Source organism: Lithobates pipiens, unplaced genomic scaffold (assembly GCF_037356315.1).
Source record: "Lithobates pipiens isolate NorthernLeopardFrog02 unplaced genomic scaffold, aLitPip1_a1.2 Scaffold_30, whole genome shotgun sequence".
Classification (NCBI taxonomy): domain Eukaryota; kingdom Metazoa; phylum Chordata; class Amphibia; order Anura; family Ranidae; genus Lithobates; species Lithobates pipiens.
Window position 1 is genome coordinate 30,114,479 of NW_027507791.1, and position 26,038 is coordinate 30,140,516.

The following is a 26,038-nucleotide window of genomic DNA, read 5'->3' on the forward strand; positions in this document are numbered from 1 at the left end:
AGGAATAGTGCCCCATCATTGGTGTCAGCGGCAGGAATTATTCCCCATTGTTGATTGTCAGTGGGAGGAATAGTTCACCAAGGGCCACATAAAGGCTAGCAAAAGACTGCATCCAGCCCCTAGGCCACGGTTTGAAGGCCTCTGCTTTAAGAGATCTCCAAGTTTGCATATTAGAAGCTTCAGGCATCCACCTTTCAAAATGATTGGTAGTCAGCAGGAGGTGTGGTATCCGTGGCCACCTCCCACCACTGCATCATTTTTGGTGAGGCACACGATAGAAAGTTGCTTTTTGGTTAATTGGAGCTTCAGACTTTCCTAACTATGACATACGAAGGATGGGGAGTGGCTTTTATTTAATTCTTCCATGTCTCTGTGACTGGTAGAAGAACGGGAACTCTTATTTCATGGAAATATGTTTTTCATCCTGGATAAACTTGGGAGTAAAAAACTAGTAAAGGGCCAGCTAGTAGTGGTTGGCCACATTCAGCTGGACTTGTTCTGAGTGCTGAAGACATTTCGTAGCTTCCCCAAGCCAATTCCTCGGATCTAATGAGCGTCGAGAACATCCACCAACACCTATATCCTATGCTGGTAGAACCTTCATCCAATCATCACTGAATGTGCAGATCATTTTTTCTCAAACTTTTTTTTAAGGTGAAGGAACCCTTGACATTTCTGGTCTGAAGGAACCCCCGCTTAATAACTACTATATCTACAGATCACCATACATCAGTGTGATGGTCAGCGGGGAGCGTGCTCCTTATATTTGTAGCCATTGGGAACGCCCCCCCCCCCCTCTTTCAGATAGTTAAAATGATCGTTGGTTTCAGCGGTTAATTATCCGAGAGGCAGAAATTGCTCAAGGAACCTCTAGTGCTTTACGGGAACTCTGGTTGAGAAACTCTGGTGTAGATGTTGACTGTCCAAGAATAGGACGAGAGATAGAAAAGTTGTGGCACCACCCTGTTCTATTTATATAATCCCATCCTTGGTGCCAGGAAGCCTGCATAGGTGTTAATAATTTGATGCTGCCGGTTGGGGTATCTTCCTGACACTCATTCGAACCGAAAATGAGGCTTGGTAACGTTATGCAACCAGTTGGAGTTGACCAACTACTACCAGATTTACCATGACCTGGAGACAGGGCTGGACTGGGAAAGAAATTTGGCCCTGGACTTCATCCAGACCGGCCCACTTACATTTTGAGTGTCCCATCAGCACTCCCTTACATCAGAGTGTCCCATCGACACACCCCTTACATCAGAGTGTCCCATCGACACCCCCCTTACATCAGAGTGTCCCATCAGCTCCCCCTTACATCAGAGTGTCTCAACAGCACCCCCTTACATCAGAGTGTCCCATCAGCTCCCCCTTACATCAGTGTCCCATCAGCAGCCCCCTTACATCAGAGTGTCCCATCAGCAGCCCCCTTACATCAGAGTGTCCCATCAGCAGCCCCCTTACATCAGTGTCCCATCAGCAGCCCCCTTGCATCAGTGTGTCCCATCAGCAGCCCCCTTGCATCAGTGTGTCCCATCAGCAGCCCCCTTGCATCAGTGTGTCCCATCAGCAGCCCCCTTGCATCAGAGTGTCCCATCAGCAGCCCCCTTGCATCAGAGTGTCCCATCAGCAGCCCCCTTGCATCAGAGTGTCCCATCAGCAGCCCCCTTGCATCAGAGTGTCCCATCAGCAGCCCCCTTGCATCAGAGTGTCCCATCAGCAGCCCCCTTGCATCAGAGTGTCCCATCAGCAGCCCCCTTGCATCAGAGTGTCCCATCAGCAGCCCCCTTGCATCAGAGTGTCCCATCAGCAGCCCCCTTGCATCAGAGTGTCCCATCAGCAGCCCCCTTGCATCAGAGTGTCCCATCAGCAGCCCCCTTGCATCAGAGTGTCCCATCAGCAGCCCCCTTGCATCAGAGTGTCCCATCAGCAGCCCCCTTGCATCAGAGTGTCCCATCAGCAGCCCCCTTGCATCAGAGTGTCCCATCAGCAGCCCCCTTGCATCAGAGTGTCCCATCAGCAGCCTCCTTGCATCAGAGTGGCCCACTGAGCCATCGGCCCACCGGGAAACTCCCTGTAGTCCCAATGGCCAGTACATGCCTGCCTGGAGAAACAAGTACCTTCACAAACCTTTTCAGGAGCTACAATTATGTTTCATGCATACCTTGTACTGTCATTGTGTGATGGAATGTATGTACCATTCTTGGAAGTTATGACCTTTGGTAAACTGCATCTGGCCAAAACCTTTTTTTTTTGGGGGAGGGTGGATAGAATAGAGGATGGGGTGTGTTGGCTTTTTTTTTTGCTGTTTATCATTTGGGGAGATTTCCCTTTACTTGGCTTGGATGGCATCAGCTACTACTACTCTGTTATAGGGGGTGCAGCCAAGAGGGTACTACCATGTATCGTGTGTGGTGGTCTTGCCCAAAGGTCCAGCGTTTCCAGATCGGAATATTAACTCTTCCTTATTCAATGACCGTGTGAATGAAATAATTAACACCCAATAGCCCACTTTTTTCACTCTCTTAAAGAGGAAGTAAACCCCGGTGGGTGTTACTTCCTCTTTGATTCCCTGCAAAGGTAAAGCATAATGGACTACTATGCATCGCATCGCATCGCATCGCAGTCCATTATGTGTCACTTACCTGACACGGGAGCCAGCGAAGTCACCGCTGTCCCCTGTAGTTCCGAGCGTCCATCTTCTTGGTGGGTCTCGCTGCTCCGGTGCTGTGATTCGCCGGAGCAGCGATGACGTCACTCCCGCGCATGCGCACGGGAGCCTACACTCGCGGCATATCGCCGCGATCTGCGGCTTACCCAGTGCGCCTGCGCGCCGCTGTCTATGGTGGCTGTCTTCAGGTAAATTATCTCCTAAACCGTATATAGGCTTACCTGTAGGTCAAAGTGGTTTGTAAGGGTTTACAACCACTTTAAGTGATCTATGTATGATATATTGAGCAGAGATTTATGAGCCGACCTGGAACAAAGGGCGGAATCTCAGATCTATGTTACTTTTTTTTTCTAAACCTATAGATAAGCTTCCATATCAGAAAGTGTGGGAAAAGGAACTGGGAGAGGAAATAGAGGAGTGGAAACGATGGTCAGACATGGTGCAAACGTGGTATCTTGAATACTTCGTTGGTGGGCGATAATTTATAAAGTACTTGCCGTCCAAGCCCCAACGTGTTTCGACCTGCCCTGAAATGCATCAGGGCTTGGACGGCAGCCTGCTACCACTCTTAGTATTGATGGTTTTCTATGGTGTGTGTGATATTGGTCATATCTTGAGGCTTATAGTTTTGCACAGAGCCAGGACCGGACTCTTACGCAACCTGCACCCAACAGTGAGATCCACCAAATAGGGATGAGGAAGCTTGAGCGAAGACCCTAAGACCTACCTAGGTTTACCGTTAGACTATTGTCCCCGTTGGAAGATGTCCTCTCACTTTTTCTGCATCGGTAATAATGGACACCAGGATGAATAGAGATAAAGTATCTCTCCAACTAGGACACACAGAAATAGAAATGTGATAGAGGGTCTACCCTTCCAAAAAATAAAGATACACCTTAAGTTAGTTGGATTTTATATACTATGAGATGTCCAGCTGATGTTTCATCTTTCCTTCAGCAGCTGAAGAGTACCCCAGACCTCCTGAAGGATCAGAAAAAAGACGAAAGTGACCCCACCCGAGAAATGATCTACAGCATCCTGCGGGACGGGTAACTATGGCCCGAACCTTTCCAGCTTTCCACACCAGTTTGTTTGCCAGCATGAGGAAATTTTTACAAAACAATCACTGACCACTAGAAAAATGCCACTAAAGAGTCTTTCCACTCGAAAATGTTTCACTGTTAGATATATATTGGAAAATTAAACTGCCTGATAGTATCCAGTTCTGCACAATTACTGTAGTCATTATGAGGAGTTTCCAAAAACCATGATGGAGATTCTATGTTATTTTTATATTCTGGAGGGATCAGAAGTTTTTTGTTTTTTTCTGGTAGAAGTGACCCATAAAACAATGCAGTCGTCCTAGACACTTGAAGCACCTTACACCATGGGTCACTTGGAACCTCCTAGACTAGAGCAATTGTGCAGTCCTTCTCGACATTGGAAGCACCTTACACCATGGCTGATTTGGAACCTCTAGAGCAGTGGTGCAGTCCTTGACATTGGAAGCTCCTTGCACCATGGGTGATTTGGAACCTCTAGAGCAGTGGTGCAGTCCTTGACACTGGAAGCACCTTGCACCATGGGTGATTTGGAACATCTAGAGCAGTGGTGCAGTCCTTGACATTGGAAGCACCTTGCACCATGGGTGATTTGGAACATCTAGAGCAGTGGTGCAGTCCTTGACATTGGAAGCTCCTTGCACCATGGGTGATTTGGAACATCTAGAGCAGTGGTGCAGTCCTTGACATTGGAAACTCCTTGCACCATGGGTGATTTGGAACCTCTAGAGCAGTGGTGCAGTCCTTGACATTGGAAGCACCTTGCACCATGGGTGATTTGGAACCTCTAGAGCAGTGGTGCAGTCCTTGACATTGGAAGCACCTTGCACCATGGGTGATTTGGAACATCTAGAGCAGTAGTGCAGTCCTTGACATTGGAAGCTCCTTGCACCATGGGTGATTTGGAACATCTAGAGCAGTGGTGCAGTCCTTGACATTGGAAGCACCTTGCACCATGGGTGATTTGGAACATCTAGAGCAGTGGTGCAGTCCTTGACATTGGAAGCACCTTGCACCATGGGTGATTTGGAACATCTAGAGCAGTGGTGCAGTCCTTGACATTGGAAGCACCTTGCACCATGGGTGATTTGGAACATCTAGAGCAGTGGTGCAGTCCTTGACATTGGAAGCACCTTGCACCATGGGTGATTTGGAACATCTAGAGCAGTGGTGCAGTCCTTGACATTGGAAGCACCTTGCACCATGGGTGATTTGGAACATCTAGAGCAGTGGTGCAGTTTGAGACTTTTGAACCACCTTACACCATTGGTGACTTCAAACCTCTATAGCAGTGGCTCCCAATCTCAGTCTTCAAGTCCCCCAAGAGAACATCTTTTGGAAATTTCTTTCTACTTAGCTAAAATAGCTGTCAGAACTACCTAGCCAATGAGATTAATTTAAAGCATCTGTGCAAGGCGAAGAAAAACCTGAAAACGTGACCTGTTGGTTACTTGGGGACTGTGCTTGGGGACCACTGCCCTAGAGGAACATTAGTAGTTAGCAATATATTTGTGCACAGGTGGAAGGTCTAGTTCCCATGGAAAGTACTGTTTCCACTTAATGGACCCTACTAAAGCTGGTTCTACGCAACACCTGAAATGCCAAAAAAGGCATCATCAGCCCAGATAGGGGGATTGAAGTCTACATACATTTTTTATACACAAAGCTGTATCCTTTGTTTCAGATCTAATGACAGTGAGGTGATGCTGAGGAAGAAGACCGGCCTCCTCCTGGAGAAATTTCAAGCCTTGCGGGTAAGAATGGAAAAAAAAAAGGGGGAGGGTAGCCTTTAAAATACCCATCAATGTAGCACAGTGTCTAATCATATCACTGATAAAGGGCCCTTTATGGTGTCTTTAAATGGCTGCTGACAAAGAAATCTCCATCCAAAGTTGTGGGCTCTGACACTCCTTATCTCAAAAATTCAAGTGAAATACAAGCACATGGAGACACAGCAAGAGGCCTCCTACCAGGGAAGTTATCTACTTCCCTCTCCTTCATGTGTATGAGAGGAGCAGTTCATGTCCATTGGGTTACATCCTAACTTAAAACCACAGTGATGGTCTTCTGAGATCATAAGAAAGTGTCTATCCCAGGTCTGTGTAAATGATGTTGTGCCTCTGCAGACCTCTCCTGGAGAAGACACCCGGACTTTATTTAACCAGAATAAGGAACTGGAGAAGAAAGTTTCCCAGCTCCAGCAACAGCTTGACGATGAGATAAAGGTGAGACTTTAGGATGTTACTCCTTCCACCTCAGTACTTTGTAATTCTTGTGTCTCCTGACTCTGCTTGACTGGATCCTGACTCTTCTTGGTGCTTCTTTGCAGCAAAGGATGAAGCAGGAGATCTCGCGGGACCGTCCCACAGCCTCTGTGCAGAGATTGGAAATCAAGCTGGAGGAGAGCGTGGAGGAATGTAAGAAGCTGAGAGAGTTGTTGGAGAAGAAGAAAAATGAGCTGAGCTCTATGAATCAAGAGTAAGTCTGTTGCTGCCCCCAACCCTCTTCCTGGCCACAGCCTTTAATGGCAAGTCCAGCCAATACGCGAAAGCATTCGTTAGACTTTAATGCCATCCAAGAAACCCAGAAACTGCCCTTAATTTCAGGACGCTGACCTCGTTTTCCGTAATTTGAAATTGGTGTGATCCCCCTACAAAATGAGAACACACAGATCCACAGAGGACACTGGGTGTGTACTTCCATCAGTCTGACTTGTGTGCGTTCCAGGGTCTCCAGCGGGTTGAGTTCCAGGGTCTCCAGCGGGTTGAGTTCCAGGGTCTCCAGCGGGTTGAGTTCCAGGGTCTCCAGCGGGTTGAGTTCCAGGGTCTCCAGCGGGTTGAGTTCCAGGGTCTCCAGCGGGTTGAGTTCCAGGGTCTCCAGCGGGTTGAGTTCCAGGGTCTCCAGCGGGTTGAGTTCCAGGGTCTCCAGCGGGTTGAGTTCCAGGGTCTCCAGCGGGTTGAGTTCCAGGGTCTCCAGCGGGTTGAGTTCCAGGGTCTCCAGCGGGTTGAGTTCCAGGGTCTCCAGCGGGTTGAGTTCCAGGGTCTCCAGGGGGTTGAGCTCCAGGGTCTCCAGGGGGTTGAGCTCCAGGGTCTCCAGGGGGTTGAGCTCCAGGGTCTCCAGCGGGTTGAGCTCCAGGGTCTCCAGCGGGTTGAGCTCCAGGGTCTCCAGCGGGTTGAGCTCCAGGGTCTCCAGCGGGTTGAGCTCCAGGGTCTCCAGCGGGTTGAGCTCCAGGGTCTCCAGCGGGTTGAGCTCCAGGGTCTCCAGCGGGTTGAGCTCCAGGGTCTCCAGCGGGTTGAGCTCCAGGGTCTCCAGCGGTTTGAGTTCCAGGGTAATTTCCAGGATGGTCAGCGGGTTGAGTTCCAGGGTCATTTCCAGGATGGCCAGCTCCAGGAACACTAGATAACATGAGGGATGGGGTGTCTGGATGAAAAATTGCTCATCAATTAGGCTCTTCAAGTTTTTATTTTATGATCTTTGACCTCTAAATATCAACAACTTTAAAGCAGAGCTCCACCCAAAAGGGGAGGCCCCCCTTCTGCCACATTTGACACCTTTTTTTGGGGGGGGGGGGGGGGGGGTAGGGGGAAGTGGGTACCGAATTTTGACAGGTATCTGCTCCCACTTGCAGCTCTCTTTCTCCCCGCGAAGTGAGCCGAAAGTTTGGCCCCTGCTCTTCTGTCCTCGGAAGAGCAGGGGCCGAATTCAGCAGCTACAGTGTTTGTAGCTGCTGACTTTTTACATTTTTTGGGGTGGGGGGCCAGAACTCCGCTTTAAAGAGGTAACAAAAATCTATTATATTGAAACTTGCCAATTCTTGGATATGATGGTTGCATTAGTTTTTTCTTATTTAGGCTCTCCTTCCTTTGTTTTAACCTGGGGATCTAGCCCATAAGTCTGTTGTTTTTCAAAAGAACAGGCTGTCCTGCAGATGTAAGGGTTAAAGGATTGAGGTAAACCATTTACTTATGACAGGTGCTTACAATGATCAGATTTTATTCATGTAAAACCTTTATCCCAAAAGAAACAAAACTGTCACTGCTTATGAAGTGTTAGCTGGAGTTTGGTTTCAAGTTGTTAGTGTATCTAAATCTGCTAGTTTATCTAACAATCCCTCCCCCAGACTGACAATGCTGCTGTCCAAAAGTGCCCCCTTCATCCAGAGTTTAGGGGTTTAAAACAGGAGGTGTGTTACTGGCCAGATCACTAGGTAAAAACAGAAGGTGGGGGGGACTGCGTTCCAAGGTCTCCAGCGGGTTGCGTTTTCCAGGGTCTCCAGCGGGTTGCGTTTTCCAGGGTCTCCAGCAGGTTGCGTTTTCCAGGGTCTCCAGCGTGTTGCGCTTTCCAGGGTCTCCAGCGTGTTGCGCTTTCCAGGGTCTCCAGCGTGTTGCGCTTTCCAGGGTCTCCAGCGTGTTGCGCTTTCCAGGGTCTCCAGCGGGCTGCGCTTTTCCAGGGTCTCCAGCGGGCTGCGTTTTTTCCAGGGTCTCCAGCGGGCTGCGTTTTTTCCAGGGTCTCCAGCGGGCTGCGTTTTTTCCAGGGTCTCCAGCGGGCTGCGTTTTTTCCAGGGTCTCCAGCGGGCTGCGTTTTTTCCAGGGTCTCCAGCGGGCTGCGTTTTTTCCAGGGTCTCCAGCGGGCTGCGTTTTTTTCCAGGGTCTCCAGCGGGCTGCGTTTTTTTCCAGGGTCTCCAGCGGGCTGCGTTTTTTTCCAGGGTCTCCAGCGGGCTGCGTTTTTTTCCAGGGTCTCCAGCGGGCTGCGTTTTTTTCCAGGGTCTCCAGCGGGCTGCGTTTTTTTCCAGGGTCTCCAGCGGGCTGCGTTTTTTTCCAGGGTCTCCAGCGGGCTGCGTTTTTTTCCAGGGTCTCCAGCGGGCTGCGTTTTTTTCCAGGGTCTCCAGCGGGCTGCGTTTTTTTCCAGGGTCTCCAGCGGGCTGCGTTTTTTTCCAGGGTCTCCAGCGGGCTGCGTTTTTTTCCAGGGTCTCCAGCGGGCTGCGTTTTTTCCATGGTCTCCAGCGGGGTTGAATTCCAGGGACATTTTTTGGGGTTTAATGCAGCTTTAATAACGATGGTGTTGTATGTAGCGGAGAGATATTCAGCCACTAATGCAGCTTTGATATTATAGATTGTGTCGAGTCATTTCCAGGTCATTCTACGCTTATTCAGGTATTCAGCAGTTCCGAGATGATTAGAAAGCTTAATGTCCGTGACAAGTCCATTATAAATATCCCCGAGTCCAGACAAACCGAGGGTGCAGCTTCATGTCAATGACAAGTGCATTATAAATGGGTCAATTTAAGTTAATTTGTAGCAGGCAATATACGTCTGTATCCCTTTTATCTTACACTCTGCAGTTGGAACATAATACGATAATGTACCTGATTCTGTCTCATAGCAAGTGTTGACCTACTGTAACCCAAACAGTACATTCACAGAATGCTTCTGTACGGTCAGTTATAGCGTCCTGTCTGTATTAGTTGGGATAGAGCGACACCTGGAGACACAGCAGAGGTACTGCAGGCAAAGTCCCTGCTATGGGATAAATACATTATATGGCCAAAGGACTATCACACCTACCTACAGGGCCGCTGATAGACCAGTACAACTGGCCCTGTTGTACCGGGCCCGGCCAGCAGGGGGGCCCAGGCAACCTGATCCGAGACCTAATTAATGTTAAAAAAAATAAAAATAAATCCCCCAGCCACCTTGACTGAACACTATCTGTCTGAGTACAACAAACCAACTGGGTGGCACTGTCTACAGCACAATATGGCATGGGTGGCACTGTCTGCAGCACATTATGGCATTGGCGGCATGGGTGGCCCTATCTGCAGGTATCATGTGCTGCCTGCAGAGACTGTGCCACCCATGCTGCCAGTGCCATATTGTGCTATAGACAGTGCCACCCATGCCACAAATGCCGTAATGTGCTGTAGACAGTGTCACCCATGCCGCCAATGCCATATTGTGCTGTAGACAGTACATGGGTGGCACTGTCTGTAGCACAATATGGCAGTGATGGGCGGCATGGCATTGGTGGCACTGTCTGCAGCACAATGACGTCTGGGGAAGGGCCAGGGGTGGGGCTAAAGGAGGGACCAAGGGTGGAGCTGAAGGGGGGCCCTGTCAGGTAGGCTGTACGGGGCCCCACGATTTCTATCAGCGCCCCTGCCTACCTATACTGCCCAAAGTATGGGAACCCTTCCAAATTCAGTTCATGTTCTCCAGGTGCTGATAATACTTCATCATACAAAGACATTGTAGAAAATTGGGGTAGCAGTTTGGCGAAGACCCTTTTTATGCTCCACCACGACTGTGCCCCTGTGTACAAAGCCAGAAACCATAAAGACCGCGTCGGACCGGTTTGTTGTGGAGGAACTTGAGTGTCCTGTACAGAGCCCTGACCTGCCCTTAACCCTTTTGAGCATCTTTGGTATGAGGTCTTCTCATCCAACAACATTACCTGCCCTACAGAACACCTTTTTTAGAGGAGGTCTTCTCATCCTGAAGGTGTTCAGTAGGTTTGAGGTCATGGAGACACTCGAGTGTCCTGCAGAGAGCCCTGACCTCAACCCTACTTTTGAAAGACCTTTTTATAGAAGGTCTTCTCACCCTACACCAGTACCTGCCCTTAAAGCAGAGTTCCACCCAAAAATGAAACCTCTACTGTCCGGAACCCCCCTCCGGTTTCACATTTGGCACCTTTCAAGGGAGAGGGGGGAGCAGATACCTGTCTAATACAGATATTTGCTCCCACTACTGACAAAAGATACGCCATGTCTGGCCCCTCATCAGTGAAGCCACAAGGCTTCACTTCCTGATTCCCTTACTTAAGATGTGAGAGGTCATGGAGACACTTGAGTGGTCTGCACAGAGCCCTGCCCTCAACCCTACTTTTGGAATTCCTTTTTTGGTATGAGGTCTTCTCATTCAACACCAGTACCTGCGCTTAACCCTACAGAACACCTGTGTTATGAGGTTTTCTCACCCAACATCAGTAACTGCCCTTAACCCTTGGACACGCCTTTTGGTATAAGGGCTTCTTATCCAAAAAGGTGTCCAGTAGGTTTGAGGTCATGAAGGAGCTCAAGTGTCCTGCACAGAGCCCTGACCTCAACCCTACTGAACACCTTTGGAATAAATTGGAATGTTGATTGTGAGCCACGTTTTCTCATCCAACATCAGTACCCGACCTCACAAATGGCCACAAATTTCCACAGACACCCTCCAAAATCCTGCGGAAAGCCTTTCCAGAAGACTTGAGGATGTTAGAATCACGCGGTGGGGCCACTCCATGTAAATGGCCATTGGTAGCGGGGGCAACTCGATATTAACGGGCTTGGTTCTAAAATGGGATGTCCTAGAAGCTCGTGATGGTCAGATGTTTACAGACTCTTGCCACATAGTACACATGCCACGCATGTTGGTCTTCTGAAAGTTCAACTTTCCTGGCTGTAGATTCGAATCGCAGACCCAGAGCAAGCATGCAGAATAGTCAAATGTCAGTAATATAGATGAGAATTAATCTCAATGATTGTAGAGTTGGGTGGCAGAGAATTGCAGTAAATAGTACAAATCACATTTTATATCAGTGCATTTACATGACCTATTGTCGGTACAGAGGTGGGGATGGTTTTCTGGGGGTTCCAAGTGGCCTCCTTCCTCCCGGGGTATATCGGCGCACACCAGGCCGGTGTAATACCACAGCTGGGTAGATGGCCCGACCTGCTGGTGACATTTTTGTGTTCTGTCGAACAGGTTGATAGAGATTCGGATGAGCAAAGAACAGGTGGAAACCAAAATGAGGTCCCTGGAGGTGAAGCTGCAGGATGCAAAGGAAGAGGTGACCAGGCAGCGGACGCAGGGGGTGTCGGGAGACAAGAACGCCCTGTTGAAGGTAACCTTTGACCCTTGCTATCAAGGCCCCCCCCCCGCCCCCCCTGGTTTTCGGGCAAGCTACTTCCCCTGAGAGCTAGCTTGGTGCTGCAGCTTGCTTTAGCTACTGTTTCTAGTGCCTGTTTTACATAATTGGGTAAAACAGAGCGCAAGCCTCTTCTTCAAGCTTGTGGCCAATATCTGGTATTCAATTGACATGCTGTCCATGATATATCGGATTCCCACTAGAAGAAATCTGTGCCTTTATAAGTATCGCATATGGTATACAGAGTCAGATGTACAGTGCCTTGCGAAAGTATTCGGCCCCCTTGAACTTTTCAACCTTTTGCCACATTTCAGGCTTCAAACATAAAGATATAAAATTTTACTTTTTTGGTAAGAATCACCAACAAGTGGGACACAATTGTGAAGTGGAACGAAATCTATTGGATATTTTAAACATTTTTAAGCAAATAAAAAACTGAAAAGTGGTGCGTGCAAAATTATTCGGCCCTTTTACTTTCAGTGCAGCAAACTCACTCCAGAAGTTCAGCGAGGATCTCTGAATGATCCAATGTTGTCCTAAATGACTGATGGTGATAAATAGAATCCACCTGTGTGTAATCAAGTCTCTGTATAAATGCACCTGCTCTGTGATAGTCTCAGGGTTCTGTTGAAAGCGCAGAGAGCATCATGAAGACCAAGGAACACACCAGGCAGGTCCGTAATACTGTTGTGGAGAAGTTTAAAGCCGGATTTGGATACAAAAAGATTTCCCAAGCTTTAAACATCCCAAGGAGCACTGTGCAAGCGATCATTTTGAAATGGAAGGAGTATCAGACCACTGCAAATCTACCAAGACCTGGCCGTCCCTCTAAACTTTCAGCTCAGACAAGGAGAAGACTGATCAGAGATGCAGCCAAGAGGCCCATGATCACTCTGGATGAACTGCAGAGAACTACAGCTGAGGTGGGAGAGTCTGTCCATAGGACAACAATCAGTCGTACACTGCACAAATCTGCCCTTTATGGAAGAGTGGCAAGAAGAAAGCCATTTCTCAAAGATACCCATAAAAAGTCTTGTCTAAAGTTTGCCACAAGCCACCTGGGAGACACACCAAACATGTGGAAGAAGGTGCTCTGGTCAGATGAAACCAAAAATCCAACTTTTTGCCCACAATGCAAAACGATATGTTTGGCGTAAAAGCAACACAGCTCATCACCCTCAACACACCATCCCCACTGTCACACATGGTGGTGGCAGCATCATGGTTTGGGCCTGCTTTTCTTCAGCAGAGACAGGGAAGATGGTTAAAATTGAGAGGAAGATGGATGCAGCCAAATACAGGACCATTCTGGATGAAAACCTGTTGGAGTCTGCAAAAGACCTGAAACTGGGACGGAGATTTATCTTCCAACAAGACAATGATCCCAAACATACAGCAAAATCTACAAAGGAATGGTTCACAAATAAACGTATCCAGGTGTTAGAATGGCCAAGTCAAAGTCCAGACCTGAATCCAATCGAGAATCTGTGGAAAGAGCTGAAAACTGCTGTTCACAAACGCTCTCCATCCAACCTCACTGAGCTCCAGCTGTTTTTCAAGGAAGAATGGGCAAGAATTTCAGTCTCTCGATGTGCAAAACTGATAGAGACACCCCAAGCGACTTGCAGCTGTAATCGCAGCAAAAGGTGGCTCTACAAAGTATTAACGCAAGGGGGCTGAATGATTTTGCACGCCCCACTTTTCATTTTTTTATTAGTTAAAAAAGTTTCAAAACTCCAATTGATTTCGTTCCACTTCACAATTGTGTCCCACTTGTTGGTGATTCTTCACAAAAAAATAAAATTTTTATATCTTTATGTTTGAAGCCTGAAATATGGCAAAAAGTTGAAAAGTTCAAGGGGGCCGAATACTTTCGCAAGGCACTGTATGTCTGCCCAGAGTAATATCTCAAGACATGACAGTTCATATGAAATTTGTCACAGTAGTGAATGTGTTTTGGGAGTTCTAAGAGTCCTCCTTCATCGGGGGGGGCTGAGCCCTGGTGTGGTAAACCCTTGTAAAAAAACACGACAGTAAAATAACACAGCGAGTGACGTAGTGGCCTCCTTTAGTAAAGGTCACCTACGCATGCAACTTCCCACCGCACTCCCTCCATCCTTCAGGAGCTACAAGAGATGCAAGAAGAACTGGATGATGTTCTGCAGATCCGCTACAAGCAGGAGGAGCTGCTGAGACAGAAGGATCGCGAACTGACTGCCCTGAAGGGGGCCCTGAAAGACGAGGTGGCCAATCACGACAAGGAGATGGACCAAACGCGTCAGCAGTACCAGAAGGACTTGCAGCAGCTAAGGAAAAACATGGACAACGTGTCCCAGGTATCAGAGGATGCACGTTAGAACTTAAGAGTCTGCCTGTATTGTGTGTCCACCATCCTATGCTGCTACATCTGTGCTACATGCTTCACTGCTTAGTCTGCTTGTCCAGCCAATGTTCTACCATCCTACGTCACTGTCTCAATGTTCGTCCCATGCCTATACCTGTGACCTCACCTGTTTGTCCTGCAGCCTTTTTTCCTCAGTTTGTGTGGCCTTCCATCATCAGTGGTTGGTCTTTCCGTTATCTGACCTGTTTAATTAACTGTGTCCCATGTTCTCTTCTTATATTTGTTACATGGTCACCAGTTTTCATTGTCTGTCTTCTCTTCTGTCTCCCTAATGTTCCAGCCTGTCTGATTTTACGTTCCTCCTTCGACCTGTCCCATCCTCTGTCTGTAGCATCTTCTTTTTCCCCCTCCCCCACAGGATCAGATCAGCCTGGAGTCCGAGCGTCAGAAGATCAATCAGGTGGTGCGGAACCTACAGAGGGAGCTAGAGGAGAGCAGCGAGGAGATCAACCAATGGAAGGAGATGTTCCAGAAGAACAAGGATGAACTTCGCAACACAAAGCAGGAGTGAGTATCCATAGCAGCTTTAATGCCCTGCTCTCGATCAATACTTCTATTTTATGAAGGCCTTGATTTCTTAAAATTTTCGATGTGGTGGTCGTTAGAACATATCTTTAGATTCTCATTAGTCAGCTGCTATCGTATTCAGTGCCAGGTCATGGTGAATGAGGGTCCCTTTTTTCGAGAAAGAGAAATGTCGTCATTGTGATTTAGGTATTTAATTTCCCCTTGTTGGCCCTTCCCTTGTATTAGTTACATTTCATCACAAACACTTTATGGCCAACGGTTTTTGCACACTTGACCAACACCCCTAAATGAGCTCATTAGAAATCTCATTCCAAAACCAAGACCACTATTCTGAAGTTGCCCCCTTGGTGGCTATAACATCCTCCCACCCTTTCTGGGAAGGCTTTCCACAAGATTTTAAAGTGTCTGTGGGAATTTGTACCCATTTGTGAGGTCAGGGACTGATGTTGGATGCGAAGACCTGGCTCACACCCAATGTGTTTTTTTTTTTTGGCGCCCAATGTGAGGCCCAATGCCTCACATTGGGCGCCAAAAAAAAAAAAAAGACCTGGCTAACAATCGGCATTTCAATTCATCACAAGGTTTGTCAGTAGGGTTGGGGTCAGGGCTCTGTGCAGGACATTCAAGTCCTTCCAAAGCAAACTGGTCAAAAGTCTTTATGGAGCTGATCACAATTTACAAGGTCAAGTACTGGTATTGAATGAGAAGACTTGGCTCACGCATTGGGCCTTACATTAAGCGCAAAAAAAAAGAAGACCTGGCTCATGTTCAGCATTCCAATTCATCACAAGGGTACTCAGTAGGGTTGAGGTCAGGGCTCTTTGAAGAACACAGTTTCTCCACACCAAGCTGGTCAAACCATGTCTTTATGGAGCTAGCCACCATTTGTGAGATCAGGGACTGATGTTGAATGAGAAGACCCGGCTCACCCTTTTGATTCCAATTCATCTCAAAGGTGTTTAGTAGGGTTAAGTTCAGGGCTCTGTGTAGGACACCTGAGTTCCTCCTCACCAAACCGGTCAAACCATGTCTTTATGGAGCTGGCCACCATTTGTGAGATCATGGACTGATGTTGAATGAGAAGACCTGGCTCACCCCTTTTGATTCCAATTCATCTCAAAGGTGTTTAGTAGGGTTAAGTTCAGGGCTCTGTGTAGGACACCCGAGTTCCTCCTCACCAAACCGGTCAAACCATGTCTTTATGGAGCTGGCCACCATTTGTGAGATCAGGGACTGATGTTGAATGAGAAGACCTGGCTCACCCTTTTGATTCCAATTCATCTCAAAGGTGTTTAGTAGGGTTAAGTTCAGGGCTCTGTGTAGGACACCCGAGTTCCTCCTCACCAAACCGGTCAAACCATGTCTTTATGGAGCTGGCCATCATTTGTGAGATCAGGGACTGATGTTGAATGAGAAGACCTGGCTCACCCTTTTGATTCCAATTCATCTCAAAGGTGTTTAGTATGGTTAAGTTCAGAGCTCTGTGTAGGACACCTGAGTTCCTCCTCACCAAACCGGTCAAACCATGTCTTTATGGAGCTGGCCACCATTTGTGAGATCAGGGACTGATGTTGAATGAGAAGACCTGGCTCACCCTTTTGATTCCAATTCATCTCAAAGGTGTTTAGTAGGGTTAAGTTCAGGGCTCTGTGTAGGACACCCGAGTTCCTCCTCACCAAACCGGTCAAACCATGTCTTTATGGAGCTGGCCACCATTCACAAGGTCATGTACCGATGTTGAATGAGAAGACCTGGCTCACACATCGGACCTTGTATTGGGCTCAGAGTTGGCATTCTAGTTCATCACAAGGTTAGTTAAGCTCTGTGTAGGACACTCGACCTGAGTTCCTCCACAACAAATTGGTCAAACCATGTCTTTATGGAGCTGGCTACAATTCCTGAGATCAGGAACTGATGTTGGATGAGAAGACCTGGCTCACAAATTGGGCCTCACATTGGGTGCCAAAATAAAAACCTGCATTCCATTTCATCAAGAGGGTTTTCAGTAGGGTTGAGGTCTGGGTTCTGTGCAGGACACAGTTCCTCCACCCCAAACTGGTCAAACCATGTCTTTGAAGCTGGCCACCATTTACAAGGTCAGGTACTGATGTTGGATGAGAAGATCTGGCTCATGCCCTTCATTCCAATGCACCAAAAAAAAAAACCTGGCTCAGAGTCAGAATTCTAGTTCATCACAGGGTTTTGTGCAGGACACTCGACCCGAGTTCCTCCACAGCAAACTGGTGAAACCATGTCTTTATGAAGATGGCCACCGTTTAAGAGGCAAGGTACTGATGTTGGATGAGAAATCCTGGCTCAAATATTGGGCACAAAAAAAAAAAAAAGAGGACCTGGCCAGCATTCCATTTCATCATGAGGGCGTTCAGTAGATTTAAGGTCAGGGCTCTGTGTAGGACACAGTTCCTTCACCCCAAACTGGTCATACAGTGTCTTTTTGGAGCTGGTCAACATTTACAAAGGTCATGTACTGATGTTGGATGGGAAGACCTGGCTCACCATTTTCATTCCAATTCATCCCAAAGGTGTTCCATAGGGTTTGAGGTCAGGGCTCTGTGCAGGACAACCCGAGTTCCTCCACACCAGACTGGTCAAACCATGTGTTTTATGGAGCTGGCTTTGTACACATTGGCACAGTCAGCAGAAAAGGATCTTCCCCAAGCTGTTATCATAAGGCTGGAAGCATTTATTACAGGATGCATCCATGGCGCTGGTTGTGTGAGGCATTATCGGTGATCTTAAGAAACCACACAGCAGACACTGTTTCCTTTGAGACTGTCTCTTGCTAATTGTTGTTCAGTTGTAAAGAGCGTGGGGTAGGGAGTCACTCTTTTGAGTTTTTCAGCTGTGTCTGTAATCTGAGCTCCAGCAAACCAGCTTTGTTTTCAACAAAGCAATTGAGGTGAGCACGTAAAAAAAAAAGTCTATATACTTGTTGGCTGAAAAGAGGAAACTATGCAATATATCCTATTTATATAAAAAAGTTGGCTGAACCAGCAGTTTTTTTAAATAAATTTTAGATCTGGAGCTTGGACACACCCCCTGCCACTCCACATACAATAATTTTTTGTAAATGTGGGCAGAAATTGGGACTTTTTAGGATGCTTAACCACTTACAGACCGGACCATTTTGCTGGTCAAAGACCAGACCACTTTTTGCGATTCGGCACTGCGTCGATTTAACTGACAATTGCGCGGTCGTGCGACGTGGCTCCCAAACAAAAATGACGTCCTTTTTTTTTTTTCCCCCACAAATATTTTTTTATTTTTTGCGCTATAAACAAAAATAGAGCGACAATTTTGAAAAAAAACGCATTATTTTTTACTATTTTTTGTTATAATAAATATCCCCCAAAAATATATATAAAAAACATTTTTTTCCCTCCGTTTAGGCCGATACGTATTCGTCTACATATTTTTGGTAAAAAAAAATCGCAATAAGCGATTATTGATTGGTTTGCGCAAAAGTTATAGCGTTTACAAAATAGGGATAGTTTTATGGCATTTTTAGTAATAATGTTTTATTATTTTTTTACTAGTAATGGCGGCGATCAGCGATTTTTATTGTGACTGCGACATTGTAGCGGACACATCGGACATTTTTTGACACATTTTTGGGACCATTGTCATTTATACAGCAATCAGTGCTATATAAATGCAGTGATTCCTGTGTAAATGACACTGGCAGTGAAGGGGTTAACCAGTGGGTGGCAGTGTAGGGGTTAAGTGTTCCTAGGGGTGTGTTACTAACTGTGGGGGGGGGTTGGGCTTTCATTTAGTGAACACTGATCTCTGCTCCAATCACATGGAGCAGAGATCAGCGTCACTAGTTGCTAGGCAGAATGGAGAAATGCTGTTTACACGGCATTTCCTCCATTCAGCCGTCCCGTGAGACGATCGCGGGTATGCCCGCGGCGATTGAGTCCGCGGGATCCGCGCCCGGACTCACGGTCCCGACCGGACACGCGACCGGATGGCAGGGCGGCATTGAAGATTGGGCGTACCTGTACGCCAATATGCCTGCCCGTGCCATTCTGCCGACGTACACCGGCGTGCGCTGGTCGGGAACCGGTTAAACCTTCACAAAAAGCCTTTCTCAACCTTTTCAACACAGAGGAACCCTTTAAATAGTTCTCCGGTCTCGGGGGGCAACCTTCGCTAAAAATTAGAAATCTACAACTCATAATACATTAGTGTGATGGTCAGTGAGAGGAATGGTCCTTACATTTTGTGGTCATTGGGAAGAATTACCTCCTTACAGAGAGCTAAAAAGATCAATGGTGTCGGTGGGAACTTATCTGAGAGGCAGAAATTGCCCAATGCTGAAGGAGCCCCTACAACCTCTGGAGGAACCCTGGTTGAGAATCACTGCTTCACAATATCTGCTCTTCTTCAAAATCCTTGTCCTGATATCCTAAATATGTCTGACCTATGTCTGGGGGGGGGGGATTCAGGATCTTACAGCTCAAGACGGAGAAGGAAGAATTCGAGGATGAGCTGAGTGAGATGAAAGATCGTTTTTCCCTTGTGCAGTCTGAGTTGGAACGAGCCAAGAAGGGCTCTGTGGAGGCCGGAGAGGTGGAGGCTACCAAGAGGGTGCGTATGTGTAATTCGAAAAGCTGCCTTCCCCCATGTGAATGTCTGTTATCTGGTCTATTCTAGTCTGATATAGGTGTTTTCGTTTTTGTTCAAACTTCTCCAGTTTTTCCAGAAGAGTATGAAAGGATTTGAGGATTTAAATGGCTCATATCGGTCAGGCATTCGCTAGCTGCCTTTTTCGGAAAGAGTCCAGCCTTCCGGGGGGCTACTCAGAGTTCTCTTGTCTTTTGCCTAAACACCACATCTGATGCAATTTTTTTTTGCCTCTGTCTAAGGCAGTCTTTCGCACCCTTTCACGCCAGGAGAACCCTTGTAATGATTTTTTTTTTTTAGATCTTGGGGAACCCAGGCTAAAACCAACTGATTGGTGGCCAGTAGAAATTATGCCATCTCAACCTCCCTCCCCTTCCACCTTGCAGTGGTGGTCAGAATGCTAGCTAAAAAGATCATGGTGATTCAGGTGGTGGTCCTCAAAGGTATTAGGGGTTAGACCAGGGGTCTTCAAACTACGGCCCTTCCAGTTGTTCAGAAACTACAATTCCCATCATGCCCTAGTCATGCCTGTGAATGTCAGAGTGTTACAATGCCTCATGGGATACGTAGTTCCGCAACAGCTGGAGGGCCGTAGTTTGAGGATCCCTGGGTTAGACTGAAAAAACAGCTTGGAGATGCATTGTAAGGCCTGAGGTATCCATCGGAAAAAGAGAGGGGAGAGGCAGGGGAGCCCTATAGTGTAGTATGTATCTAAATGTATCTCCTCAAGAGGAAAGAAACACGACTTACATCTGGTGAGGTTGTGGTGACTCGGACGGAGAGAACCATGTGACCTTCCATGAACATGGGTGGAAACCAGGCCCCAATCTCCACATGGGGTGAGTTTGGTTGTGGGGGGGGGGGGGGGGGGTCTCAATCCTGGATCCTCTATAGATTCTTAGGCAAGCACTGTACTGGTAGGATAAGAGGCAGTAAAAAGCCCATCGGTAAAACTTGGGTCACCACAACCTCACCAGATGTAAGTAGTTTTTCTTTCCTCTGCCATTCTTTTCCCCAATGGCCTTTTTACCTCCTCCCATCCCACCAGTAAAAAAAGTCATTGCTGTCCTCCTCCCCCCCAATCATCCACAGTTAAAATCATGCCTTGGAGGAACCCTTCCTCCTCTAGCAGTGGTGGTCAACATGCCACCTTTGCAGATTGCTAAAAAGATCCTTGGGATTCAGGTGGTGGTGGTGGTGGTGGTCCTCCTCGAAAGTCTGATGGGTCAGACCGAAAAAGCATATTGGAGACCCATAAAAAGGCCTGAGGTATGCACCGGAAAAATAGAGGGACTGGAAATCCTTTTATAGTGTAGTATGTATCTGAATGTATTTCCTCAAGAGGAAAGAAAAACGACTTACATCTGGTGAGGTTGCGGTGACTCAGACGGGGAGAACCATGTGACCTTCCATGAACATAGGTGGAAAACAGGCCCCAATCTCCACATAGGGTGAGATTGGTTGTGGGAAGGGGGGGGGGTGTCAATCCTAGATCCTCTATAGCAGTGATGGCGAACCTTGGCACCCCAGATGTTTTAGAACTACATTTCCCATGATGCTCATGCACTCTGCAGTGTAGTTGAGCATCATGGGAAATGTAGTTCCAAAACATCTGGGGTGCCAAGGTTCGCCATCACTGCTCTATAGGTTCTTAGGCAAGCACTGTACTCATAGGATAAGAGGCAGTAAAAAAGCCCATCGGTAAAACTTGGGTCACCACAACCTCACCAGATGCAAGTCATTTTTCTTTCCTCTCCTATTCTTTTCCCCGATGGGCTTTTCACCTCCTCCCATCCCACCAGTACAAAAAGGTCATTGGTCTCCTGCATCTGGGCCTGTCAAATGGCATTATTGATGGAAATAGGGAGGCACCATGTGATTGACCCCCCCCCCCCCCAATCATCCACAGCTCAAACCATGCCTTGGAGGAACCCTTCCTCTTCTAGCATGCAACCTTTGCAGATTGCTAAAAAGGTTCTTAGGATTCGGGTGGTGATGGTGGTCCTCCTCAAAGGTCAGATGGGTCAGACCAAATAAGCAGATTGGAGACCCAAAAAAAGGCCTGAGGTATCCAGCGGAAAAAGAGAAAGGAGAGACTGGAAATCCCTTTTATAGTGTAGTATGTATCTAAATGTCGTCTTATCCTCAATTCGGAGAAATTAAAGGAAAAACGAAATGCCACAAGGCTTCCAATCCTGGAGCCTCTATGGCAGGGGTCTCAAAACTTGCGGCCCTCCAGCTGTTTTGTGAAACTACAAGTCCCATGAGGCATTGCAAGGCTGGCAGTTACAAGCATTACTCCAACAGGCAAGAGGCATGATGGGACTTGTAGTTTCACAACAGCTGGAGGGCCACCAGTTTGAGACCCCTTCTCTATGGGTTCTTAGGTGGCGAGTAATGTACTGGTAGGATGAGAGTAGGTAAAAAGCCAATTTCTGAAACTTGATGACTCCAACCCATCCTTGGACACACCACAATAGGCGCCATCTTTTCACCAATGGGCTTTTTACCTCCTCTCATCCTACCAGTAAAAAGATCCTTGGTGTCCTGCATCTGGAAGTGGTGCCTGCCAAACAATGCCTAGCCAACACCTGCCAAACCGTTCAAAAAACAATGCCTAGCAAACTCTGGAGGAGCCCTAGGCTTCCGCAGAACCCTGGTTGAGAACGTCTGGGCTAAAAGGCACCTCAGAAGTAGCTTTGAAGGAGTTTTTGAAGTATGTGTGCCGGTGTGGTCTGTTTTGGTGTTTCTTATACCTGTTTGAGCCATGGCCAGCACCATATAGGCACAAAGTCATAATTTGAGATAAGGCCTTCACACCAGAGCATGTTTGCAAGAAAAAGTGTAAGGGGGGTGGGGTGATAATGACTGCTTCAATTTGACAGAAAGCACCCACAAAGTTTACTAGACTGGAGAGATGTAAAGGTTGCCATCTTTGAAAAATCCATCTGATTTATTTACCAAGGAAAATTATCGAAACTGCCCCCAGATTTTATATCCCCCCATCTGTCCTATCTCCGGCAGGAGCTGCAGCGCACCCAAGATGAGCTCCGCCAGCTGTCTCAGGAGAAGCAAAGGGCGGAGGAGACTGTGCAGAAGCGGGACAGGGAGCTTTTTGCCCTGAAGGGGGCGCTGAAAGATGAGGTGTCGGGACACGACCAAGAGATAGAAAAACTGCAAGATCAGCACAGCCGTGAGCTGCAGCAGACCAAGAAAACCTATGAAGAAAGGCTGAAGGTAAGGAGACCTTCTACACTGAGATGGAGTAGACGGCACCGAGGAGCTTACACTCAAAAGCCGCCCCCCCCTCCCCCCCCCCCCCCCCCGACAGTCGCACACTATTATTATTATACATTTACAGTGCATCCGGAAAGTATTCACAGCGCTTCACTTTTTACACATTTTTTATGTTACAACCTTATTCCAAAATGGATTAAATTTATTATTTTCCTCCAAAATTCTACAAACAATTCCCCATAATGACAATGTGAAAGAAGTTTGTTTGAAATCTTTGCAAATTTATTAAAAAGAAAAAACTCCCATGTACATAAGTCCCACAGGCTCCTCCCATGTACATAAGTCCCACAGGCTCCTCCCATGTACATAAGTCCCACAGGCTCCTCCCATGTACATAAGTCCCACAGGCTCCTCCCATGTACATAAGTCCCACAGGCTCCTCCCATGTACATAAGTCCCACAGGCTCCTCCCATGTACCTCCCATGTACATAAGTCTCACAGGCCCATCCCATGTACATAAGTATCTCAGGCTCCTCCCATGTACCTCCCATGTACATAAGTCTCACAGGCTCGTCCCATGTACATAAGTATCTCAGGCTCCTCCCATGTACATAAGTATCTCAGGCTCCTCCCTTGTACATAAGTATCTCAGGCTCCTCCCATGTACATAAGTATCTCAGGCTCCTCCCATGTACCTCCCATGTACATAAGTCTCACAGGCTCGTCCCATGTACCTCCCATGTACATAAGTCCCACAGGCTCCTCCCATGTACATAAGTCCCACAGGCTCCTCCCATGTACATAAGTCCCACAGGCTCCTCCCATGTACATAAGTCCCACAGGCTCCTCCCATGTACATAAGTCCCACAGGCTCCTCCCATGTACATAAGTCCCACAGGCTCCTCCCATGTACATAAGTCCCACAGGCTCCTCCCATGTACCTCCCATGTACATAAGTCTCACAGGCCCATCCCATGTACATAAGTATCTCAGGCTCCTCCCATGTACATAAGTATCTCAGGCTCCTCCCATGTACCTCCCATGTACATAAGTCTCACAGGCTCGTCCCATGTACATAAGTATCTCAGGCTCCTCCCTTGTACATAAGTATCTCAGGCTCCTCCCATGTACATAAGTCCCACAGGCTCCTCCCATGTACCTCCCATGTACATAAGTCTCACAGGCCCATCCCATGTACATAAGTATCTCAGGCTCCTCCCATGTACATAAGTATCTCAGGCTCCTCCCATGTACCTCCCATGTACATAAGTCTCACAGGCTCCTCCCATGTACATAAGTATCTCAGGCTCTTCCCATGTACATAAGTATCTCAGGCTCCTCCCTTGTACATAAGTATCTCAGGCTCCTCCCTTGTACATAAGTATCTCAGGCTCCTCCCATGTACATAAGTATCTCAGGCTCCTCCCATGTACATAAGTCTCACAGGCTCGTCCCATGTACCTCCCATGTACATAAGTATCTCAGGCTCCTCCCTTGTACATAAGTATCTCAGGCTCCTCCCATGTACATAAGTATCTCAGGCTCCTCCCATGTACATAAGTATCTCAGGCTCTTCCCATGTACATAAGTATCTCAGGCTCCTCCAATGTACATAAGTATCTCAGGCTCCTCCCATGTACATAAGTATCTCAGGCTCCTCCCATGTACATAAGTATCACGGCCTTTGCTCAATACTTTGGTGAAGCACCTTTGGCACCAATTTACAGCCTGAAGAGTATGATGCTACAAGCTCGGCACACCTATTTTTGGGCAGTTTCTCCCGTTCTTCTTTGCAGGACCTCTCAAGCTCCATCAGGTTGGATGGGGAGGGTCGGTGCACAGCCATTTTCAGATCTCTCCAGAGATGTTCAATCGGGTTCAAGCCTGGGCTCTGGCTGGGCCACCTAAGGACATTCACAGAGTTGTCCCGTAGCCACTCCTTTGTTATCTCGGCTGTGTGCTTAGTGTTGTTGTCCTGTTGGAAGATGAACCTTCGCCCCAGTCTGAGGTCCAGAGCGCTCTGGAGCAGGTCTTCATCAAGGATATTTCTGTACATTGCTGCAGTCATCTTTCCCTCCATCCTGACTAGTCTCCCATTTCCTGCCACTGAAAAACACCCCCACAGCCTGATGCTGCCATCACCATGCTTCACTGTAAGGATGGCCAGGTGATGAGCGCTGCCTGGCTTCCTCTAGACATGGCGCTTGGCATTCAGGCTAAAGAGTTCAATCCTTGTTTCATCAAATCAGAGAATTTTGTTTCTCATGGTCTGATAGTCCTTTAGGTGCCTTTTTGAAAACTCTAGGCGGCTGTCATGTGCCTTTTTACTGAGGAGTGGCTTCCGTCTGGCCACTCTACCATACAGGCCTGATTGGTGGAGTGCTGTACAGATGGTTGTTCTTCTGGAAGGTTCTCCTCTCTCCACAGAGAAATACTGGAGCTCTGTCAGAGGGACCATCGGGTTCTTGGTCACCTCCCTGACTAAGGCCCTTCTCCCCCGATCACTCAATTTGGCAGGGGGGCCTGCTCTAGGAAGAGTCCTGGTGGTTCCAAACTTCTTCCTGGTGGTTCCAAACTTCTTCCATTTACGAATAATGGAGGTCACTGTGCTCATTCGGACCTTCAATGCTGCAGACATTTTTCTGTACTCTTTCCCAGATCTGTGCCTCCATACAATCCTGTCTCCGAGGTCTACAGACAATTCCTTGGACTTCATGGCTTGGTTTGTGCTCTGACATGCACTGTTACCTGTGGGACCTTCTATAGACAGGTGTGTGCCTTTCCAAATCATGTCCAATCACCTGAATTTACCACAGGAGACCTCCAATCAAGTTGTAGAAACATCTCAAGAATGATCAGTGGAAACAGGAGGGACCCGAGATCAATTCTGAGTGTCATGGCAAAGACTGTGATACTTATGTACATGGGGAGGAGCCTGTGATACTTATGTACATGAGGAGGAGCCTGTGATACTTGTGTACATGGGAGGAGCCTGTGATACTTGTGTACATGGGAGGAGCCTGTGATACTTATGTACATGGGAGGAGCCTGTGATAATTGTGTACATGGGAGGAGCCTGTGATACTTGTGTACATAGGAGGAGCCTGTGATACTTGTGTACATGGGAGGAGCCTGTGATACTTGTGTACATGGGAGGAGCCTGTGATACTTGTGTACATGGAAGGAGCCTGTGATACTTGTGTACATGGGAGGAGCCTGTGATACTTGTGTACATGGGAGGAGCCTGTGATACTTGTGTACATGGGGTGGAGCCTGTGATACTTGTGTACATGGGGTGGAGCCTGTGATACTTGTGTACATGGGGTGGAGCCTGTGATACTTGTGTACATGGGGAGGAGCCTGTGATAGTTATGTACATGGGGAGGAGCCTGTGATAGTTATGTACATGGGAGGAGTCTGTGATAGTTATGTACATGGGAGGAGCCTGTGATACTTATGTACATGGGAGGAGTCTGTGATAGTTATGTACATGGGAGGAGTCTGTGATAGTTATGTACATGGGAGGAGTCTGTGATAGTTATGTACATGGGAGGAGCTTGTGATAGTTATGTACATGG

The 26,038-nt window shown here is 47.6% G+C and overlaps 1 protein-coding gene across 7 annotated transcripts in view; it reads left to right on the forward strand.

Annotated features, from left to right (window-relative positions):
* Positions 1–26,038, forward strand: part of CGN (cingulin) — a 94,413-nt gene that overhangs the window by 44,542 nt on the left and 23,833 nt on the right. For 4 of the 7 annotated variants that reach the window (XM_077463885.1, XM_077463883.1, XM_077463884.1 and 1 more), the window contains exons 3-11: positions 3,629–3,720; positions 5,417–5,486; positions 5,859–5,957; positions 6,062–6,210; positions 11,478–11,616; positions 13,764–13,976; positions 14,403–14,551; positions 19,045–19,186; positions 22,247–22,459. In XM_077463885.1, coding sequence (XP_077320011.1) covers positions 3,629–3,720; positions 5,417–5,486; positions 5,859–5,957; positions 6,062–6,210; positions 11,478–11,616; positions 13,764–13,976; positions 14,403–14,551; positions 19,045–19,186; positions 22,247–22,459 — 1,266 coding nt within the window. The remainder of the gene's footprint in view (positions 1–3,628; positions 3,721–5,416; positions 5,487–5,858; positions 5,958–6,061; positions 6,211–11,477; positions 11,617–13,763; positions 13,977–14,402; positions 14,552–19,044; positions 19,187–22,246; positions 22,460–26,038) is intronic. The other 3 variants (XM_077463887.1, XM_077463888.1, XM_077463889.1) reach the window with 3 other exon arrangements.